The following is an 8,227-nucleotide window of genomic DNA, read 5'->3' as shown; positions in this document are numbered from 1 at the left end:
ACCTAGACAATATAATAATATGTGACATGAGTTCTTAAACCTAGTATGCATGAATAATAAAGATATTAATATAATATAACATGATAACGGTATAAGGTTCAAAATTGTAAATGAATATGGACTTATGGATAACTAAATCTAACATGATATACTAAAAGATTTCTAAATGGAAATTTTAATCCTAAGGATAAGTATCATAAATTTTTTAATTCCTATTACTAAATATTTTGTAGTTCTGATAGATAGGCCTTTGACCACAAAAGCCAAAACCGATCTCGCATTGCTGTGATTTGCTTGTGTATGCTTAATCTATTGGTAATAACTTTGTCATTTATTGGTTCAGGGATGGCAGTCATAAGGTCTCCAATTAAAAAATGACTGGGACTTAAATATATAGTATCGGTACTGTCATCGCTTAAAGAGATTAATGGTCTGGAATTTAGTATGACTTCCACCTGTATTAATAAAGTCAAATATTCTTCATAGGTCAAACATGTGGATCCTATAACTCTATGTAAGTAATGTTTCATAGATTTGATATTACTTTCCCAGAGGCCTCCAAAGTGTGGAGCATGGGAAGGTATAAATTTCCATGTGATACCCATATTTGCTACACATTCAATAATGTTTTTTCTGTTGATTTCTAGTTTAAAAAATTTATACAGTTCATTTAATTGTCTACTAGCTCCAACAAAGTTTGTTCCATTGTCACTATGGATTGTAGAACATACACCTCTGCGTGAAACAAAACGCTTTAATGGAGCCAAAAATGATTTTGTTGAGAGCTCTGTAACCAAATCCAAATGTATAGCTTTTGTTGTCATACATATGTAGATGACAATATATGCTTTAGTTTTAGGAGCCTTTCTTAAACGACTAGATCGTATTAGAACAGGTCCTGCATAATCAATTCCAACTGACAAAAATGGTCGTTGACGTATAACCCTATCTCTGGGTAACGATCCCATTAATTGTTGTGATTGCTCAGCTCGAAATCTTTTGCATTTGATGCATTCTCTAATGATACCCTTAATTTGATTTCTTGCATTTATTGGCCAGTATTTTCTTCTTATGTTCATCAATACTGCCTGAGTACCTGCATGAAGTAAACGTTCATGTTCTTGTTTTATTATTAAATATGTAATCCGATGTCCTTTAGGTAATATTATCGGATGTTTATGTGAAAATGTAAGATCTGACTGGTCTATTCTACCACCCACTCTCAATATTCCTTCAGAATCAATAAATGGGTATAAACCTTTTAATTCTGAACTTGTGTTCAATCCTGTGTACTTATTACTTTCTAATTCATGAATAATTTTATTAAACTCTTCTCTTTGTGCTAATTTGATTATCGCATTGTGAGCATAATCTAATTCTCTGGTGCTCAAAGTTAATGTATCTTTATTATGACGATATTTTAATTTTAAGTTAAATCTCAAACAGTATGCAATAACTCTAATTAATTTATTAAAACTTGAATATTTTGAGTATATGTTTTCTGATTTTATATTGGGCTGGTTTATTTGCAGCACTTTTAGTTCTGGCATATCTTCTACTGGCACTTCTTCATACTTATTGCTGGGCCATTCTGAATTTGATAACAACCATGTTGGACCAAACCACCATAATCTATTATCAATTATTTCCTGAGGAGTGGCTCCTCTCGAAACTATGTCTGCTGCGTTGTCCTGTGAAGATACATGACTCCATATTATTCCGGATGTTGTTTCCTGAATCTCTTGCACTGTGTTGCTAACAAACATTTTTAGCTTGCTGGGATCAGTTTTTAACCATCCCAAAACAATGGTTGAATCACTCCACATGAACGTTTTGTGAAAATGTATATTGATTACCTTACTTATGTGCTTCACATAGTTCTAGTCGTGGCAGAGTCACATTCTTGATTGGTGCTACTTTTGATTTGGCAGTTAATAGCCTTGATGATATAGAATTATTGTTATATATTGCCCGAATATAGATGCATGCTCCATATGCTGCGATTGATGCATCAGCGAATCCATGGCACTCAATTTGTTTTATTGGTTCTTGGTTGAACATATACCGTTGAATCTTTATTTCTTTTAGAAGAGTGAACTGATTTTGAAGGGTTTTCCACTCTTCTTTAATTGTTGCTGGAACTTCTTCATCCCAATCAGTCTTCTGTTTCCATATCTTTTGCATTATCATCTTCGCCTTGACTACGACTGGGGCTATAAGTCCCATTGGGTCGAAGATTTGGGATATGGCTGATAAAATGGCTCTTTTTGTGAAAGTTCTTTGGAATGCTGATGGAATTGTTGCCTTAAAAATGTCTTCTGTCGGGTTCCATAATAACCCCAATGCTTTAATTATTCCAGTTTTATCAATGAAGCACGTATTTTCTAATTCTTGATTTTCTTGTGCAATTGTGTTTAAAAATTCTTGATTATTGCTGGACCACTTGTGTAGAGAAAATCCTCCGCGGCCAAGCATTGTCACAAGTTGATCAGATTTAATATGAAGATCTGCTATGGAGTTTGCTCCTGTTATTATATCGTCTACATAGCAGTCTTGTTTAATAATATCTGCTGCTACTGGTGTACTGCTTTCTTCATCCTCTGCTAATTTATTCAAAACACGAATTGCTAAATAGGGTGCGGAAGATGTGCCATAGGTTACTGTTGTTAATTTATAACAACGAATGTCTTCCTTTGGGTCACGTCTCCACAAAATCCTTTGCACTTCTTGATCTTTTTTAGCAACTTTTATTTGCCTGTACATTTTTGTAATATCTGTTATAAAAACATACTTCCAGCATCGAAATCTAATTAGTATTGATATTAATTCTTGCTGTAGCTTAGGTCCTGTATGTAAGATGTCATTTAATGATATATTATTAGATGTTTTAGCCGAAGCATCAAATACTACCCGCAACTTGGTTGTACCATATTCTTTTATAACGGGGTGATGTGGAAGATAATAAACTGGATTTTCTTGAGTTGAATGTTGTATCACTGTGGTTTCTTGCGCATGGCCTTACCGAATATACTCTTCCATAAACTCTGCATATTTATTCAAAAGGTTTTTATCTGATTTAAAGCGTCTTTCCAGGTTTAACAGGCGTGACTTGGCTAGATGGAATGATTCTCCAAGTTCTGACTTTCTATTTTCAATAAATGGTAGACTCACCTCATATCTTCCATTTTCATGTCGGTGAACTGTCTTTAAAAAGTGGTCTTCACAGATTTTGTCCGAACCCTGCATTGGAGGACTGCTGTCTATTTCTTCGATTTGCCAAAACTTTGTTATTTCGCAATTTAATTGATCATTGGAAATGAATCCTACATAACTCGGTTGCATCGATGGCTCCTTATATGGTCCTGAAAGCATCCATCCAAGCTTGCTGTTTTTCAACATGGGAAGTTTATAGCCTAGTTTTATACTACCTTGCTGTATGATTTCAAAGAATAATTCTGCTCCTATTAGTACGTCAACTGGCCCAGGATTTGAAAATGAAGGGTCCGCTAATTTTGTTATTTGGAATTTTCCAGTCACTTACATCAATTTTTCGTGCAGGTAAATTTGTTGTAATTTTATCTATTATAATACAGTTTATTGATCTGCTATATGAGCTATTAATTGAATTTATCTTGATTTTAGTTGATTTAGATACTCCTAGTGACTTGCCCTGTAGTACACTCAGAGTGTTTCGGGAATTAAATTGTGGGAGCTGCAGTCTTTCTGCTAAATCTTTTGTGACCAGGTTGGTCTGTGAGCCACTATCCAATAGTGCTCTTGCTTCACAAAGCTCCCCTCGAGTGTTTTCAATGTTGATGATTGCAGTGGCTAACAAAACGCTTATGGAATTGGACTCTTGTGAAAATAGTACCTTTTGCGTAGCTTCACTTCACTATCATTATATACATGCATCATTGTGTGGTGTTTCTTCTGGCATATTTTGCAATTCTGACTGAATTTACATACATCTGGTGAATGAGCAGGTTCTAAACATTTCTCGCAATGGTGATTAAGTTTTAAAATTTCCTGTCTTTGTGTTATTGGTAGTTTCTTAAATTTGAAGCAATTATATACACGATGTCCTTTTAATTTACAATATACACATGGTTTGTGCTGATTATCTTGAGACACTATATTTACAGATTTGATTTTAACCCCGGAATGTTCTATCTTTCCAGTCTTGGTTGCTGTTTCCAACGCACATGATCTGGTTTCAAGAAATTTATAAAATTTGTTTAATGTAGGTAGCTCTCCTTCTTGTTGTGATAGACTCCAAGCTAAACGAGTATGGTGATCTAATTTATTTGTGAGCTGAAAAACTAAAATTATGTCCCAGTAAACTGCATCTTGGTGAATTGTTACTAGTGACTGCGTCTGTTGCCTCGCTTGGTTCAAAAATGATCGTAGATTTTCATGTGAACCTCGTAGTATAGGTTTTATGTCATTTAGAGATTGTAGATGTGATGTAATTATTAAGTATTTATTGTTGTATCTATCTTGCAGTAAATTATATGCCGTGTTGTAATTTTCATTGGTCATAGAAAGATTTGATATTAAGTCAGATGCTGGTGATTGTAATGTCCCTTTTAAATAATGAAGTTTTTGAACGTCTGACAATTGCTCGTTGTTGTGTATAAGTGAATTGTAAATATCTATGAATGCATTCCATTCCGAATAATTTCCATTGAACTTTGGTAAATTTATGTCTGGAAGTTTGATGTTAACTTGCCTATGTTTTAAATCTATATTTGGTTTGTTTTCGTTAATGCTACTTTCTAAGATATCTTCAATTTGAGCTGACAATTCAAAATGTAAATCAAATAACTCCTCATACTCTTTTGAGTAAGTTCCTGGACATCTAACATCTAATTCAGTTTGATTTTCTTCTAAACTTTGAAGAATCTCAACTAGTTTCTTTTTTCTGAGGATTAAGCCATGTTTGCTATCTCCTTCTCGAAAGTTATTAATAAAATTCTGAATAAGCGCGATAGATTTTATCAATCGAGCCCTTTGTTGTTTGAGCGTCTCAATGTCCGCCATTTTAAATTTTACAAGAAACGCACGTGTAAAATATACGATAGTTTATATATAAATTTGCTACCGCAATTTGTTTAAATCCGTAGTTTTGTATGTAATGGAAAATTATATTGATATATAATAGGAATATGCTCCTAATTCCTATCCCGATTTATTAAATAACCACAATGACAAAGTATACCGTACATAGACTAAACCTTACAAACAATTATACTAAGCAATTTTGAAATGGTTTTAGACTAATTGTGGACTTACTTGTATTTCCAATTGTGATCTTTAGTTGTAGTTGTTCCAATTCCAGTGAACTCCAGGCGACGCTTCCAAGCTTTAATGGCGGCTTCTCAGGTTCCCGGGTTTTCATTCACGTAGAGCTTTGTTTGGCTTTATTTTTTGACGAACTCGCGTATATTAAATTGTAAAGTGTGGACTGTAATTTTTAATCACTGGATCCGGTTCGAAGGACCAAAATGTATAATATACTTAAATGAAAACGACGATGTTGTCTTAGCCATGTATTTTAAACAACTATATTTTACATAATAATAAAAAATAAAATCAAAAACTCAAAATGGCGGGTCAAAAGCTCCCCTACCAGATTTTGGTTATTTCTAAAGCACACCGTTAGATGGCGACATAATTAATTATATTTTATCCAGCCCGCAATAGCGACGATGTGAATAGCTGTAACGACTCGTGTGAAAACTGCGCGGCTTGTATAATTAACGATCGCGGACGTAACCCTCTAGTTATGTACCTTATAATGCTCATTTCGCTCATGTTATGATCTACTCTATCGCATAAATCAGTCATTTCCAGGATATAGCTTTGCAAATCTTATCTGACCCCTATCTGACCATCTATTTATTTTCGCCGCTTGTTTATATTCTGTTAAAAATTCTGAAACTGCACCCTTACCCCCAAACTTTCCACAATGAAAGACCGGGTATCTAGCAACCCCGACGTGACTCGACGCGTTACTCGCGCCCGCAGAAATTTCGACCCCCGTGTCGCTCGTTCCTACATCAGCTCGCGGTTGGTTTCCGTCGCTGTTCGAATTTTCGTCGCTATTACGTGCAGCTTGACGAGTTACAACACGATTGTTCATGTTGCTGGTAGACGGCATACTTCTTATAAACTAACTATATTTGCTTTCTTACACTTTATAACTTCAAAATGAAATAAACCGAGAGCAACCCCCAAAATCACAAAAATATCTCAAACGACGAAAAACGATAAAAAAGGCATACAATTGTACAGGATAAAAATGTAAGTCTGGATTGTTTTGCTTAAACTTTTACGGTATTGATATCAATAATATGAAAGGTTCTATAATATTATCACTTACCCTAGTCTTAATTTATAATCCTCTTAATTTAATGATTTCTATTCCTTATTCACTAACTTCTAACTTATTTAATATACGATACCTTAAACTTAATTGTACCTAATCACGTGTTCATGGGCACCACTAAACTTAGCACTATTATCCTTTGAATATTCTAGTTTATAACCGGGTCTTAAACTTAACGGTGTCTGATTATTATTTGCTTACTTTTAATTTACATCAACTGCGCGCGCACACCAAATTGTATTTACCGCATGCTCTTGAACACCACTGTTATTTATTTTCATTATTATTATTATTTAAAAAAAACACACACAAAAAAAATCAAATAAACACTCTAATTTATTATTTCAAATTTAATTGACCGACGTCGGAATATTGTTAATTTCTGCTTTATTCGATGAAAAAAATAACGACGTAATAAAACTCCACACGCATCTGCTGGCACCAAACTCGACACGGGATTCACACAAATTTCTATAATACTGTATTTAATTTTCTTATTAGCATTTAATGATTTTTTTGCTATTATTATTTGTTATTATCCTATTTTGTTTAATATTACACTAATAACGTACATATGTAATCACTAACGTACATATGTAATTATTTCTCTATTTGCTCACGCGTGAACTTCGACTAATATGTATCTATCCTACATTTAACTTTCTTTTCCAGTTCATCCCCCTCTGTTCATTTCTTTTCTATTCTTTCCATCTCGTGTCCTACGCCTAATCGTTCCTATTTGCGTATTTGTCGCTTCGGTACTTGCTATGCGTCTTTCCTATATCTTGTACACGCCCCTTTTCCCGAATAATAGTTCCGTCTCACATAGACCGTACGCGCTCGCAAATTTATCTAACTAAATATTACTACGTATCTATTAATTATCTCCTATTTTGCGATCATGATCTTACTAAATTATTGCATTCCTTATTCCTATTTACCTTATCTATACTTAAATAAACATGTGACTGCCGTCTTGTTGCGCTAATGGAATAATTGCAAAATAACATAACCGGTTGAATGAAAGGGACGAGAAATCTATGATTTTTTTTTTAAACTGAAGAAAATAAATTTTTTTCGATGTTTCCTTTAACGATCTTTTCTACCGGAAAACTAAATATCAATCATTACGTACGACGAACAAACACTCTAACAATAATTAAAAAAAATAGTAATAATAACAGCTCTAAATATTTTTTAAAAGTGACAACCATAAAAAAACTATCAAATATAAAAATAAAATTTCTAATCCCATTTCACTATTGGCAGTATGAGCCGTATCAACCTTGATGTCAGTGGGTTCGACTGATTACAATTAGATCGGGGTGGCTATTTCCGCTCTAATTGAAAATCACCAAAGACACCCTGATCAATTCAAATGCATATCGAAAATCGGTGTCACCAAGAGCTTTTGCACTGAATTATATACAAGCTATCCAGGTGGTGGTGATCTACCTAACAAAATTTGCCACAATTCAAATCCCTGTAACCAGTTGTTTTCGACGCATTCCCAAATAAATATTCGGCACCTTATATACACGGAGGCGAATAACTCCGCAATTCTCAAAACTGCTCTAAATTTTTAAATAAACTAAATAAAAAAAAAATACTGTAACGCAATAGCGCAAACAAAACTAAACTAAAAAAAGAAATTCGCTCGTATTTTACAAATAGCCACATGTGTTCGAAAATGATTGTAAACCCCTGGCCGAGACAAAAAAACGGATTCCTACAAATTTTAAAACCTATCATCTTACAACTATTCTAAAGTCCAACTTTCTAAAACACTAAAAAAAAACTTTTAAATTATTGCATCACGAGTGCATACCGCCCGCGATG

General features: G+C 33.9%; 3 protein-coding genes across 3 annotated transcripts; all 3 read right to left on the bottom strand.

Annotated features, from left to right (window-relative positions):
• Positions 1-218: 218 nt before the first annotated feature.
• LOC113381053 lies at positions 219-1,826 on the bottom strand. The gene has a single exon (XM_026620047.1). The coding sequence runs from the start codon at positions 1,824-1,826 to the stop codon at positions 219-221; it is 1,608 nt and encodes a 535-aa protein (XP_026475832.1).
• A 31-nt stretch (positions 1,827-1,857) lies between these two features.
• LOC113381052 lies at positions 1,858-2,763 on the bottom strand. The gene has a single exon (XM_026620046.1). It carries the CDS (start codon positions 2,761-2,763, stop codon positions 1,858-1,860), a length of 906 nt encoding a protein of 301 aa, XP_026475831.1.
• Positions 2,764-3,840: 1,077 nt separating this feature from the next.
• LOC113381051 lies at positions 3,841-5,040 on the bottom strand. Its single transcript, XM_026620045.1, has one exon. The coding sequence runs from the start codon at positions 5,038-5,040 to the stop codon at positions 3,841-3,843; it is 1,200 nt and encodes a 399-aa protein (XP_026475830.1).
• Between the last annotated feature and the right edge of the window lie 3,187 nt (positions 5,041-8,227).

Source organism: Ctenocephalides felis, unplaced genomic scaffold (genome assembly GCF_003426905.1).
Source record: "Ctenocephalides felis isolate EL2017-DRISC unplaced genomic scaffold, ASM342690v1 CF-g0.4_SCAFFOLD_02538, whole genome shotgun sequence".
NCBI classification, from domain to species: Eukaryota; Metazoa; Arthropoda; class Insecta; order Siphonaptera; family Pulicidae; genus Ctenocephalides; species Ctenocephalides felis.
The sequence above is the reverse complement of the archived record's forward strand: the minus strand, read 5'-3'. Positions and strand labels throughout refer to the sequence as shown.

What these genes read in the sequence shown, in the direction of transcription:
- LOC113381053 (XM_026620047.1), bottom strand. Translation starts at nt 1,826, where the DNA reads ATGTGGAGTGATTCAACCATTGTTTTGGGATGGTTAAAAACTGATCCC.
- LOC113381052 (XM_026620046.1), bottom strand. Translation starts at nt 2,763, where the DNA reads ATGTACAGGCAAATAAAAGTTGCTAAAAAAGATCAAGAAGTGCAAAGG.
- LOC113381051 (XM_026620045.1), bottom strand. Translation starts at nt 5,040, where the DNA reads ATGGCGGACATTGAGACGCTCAAACAACAAAGGGCTCGATTGATAAAA.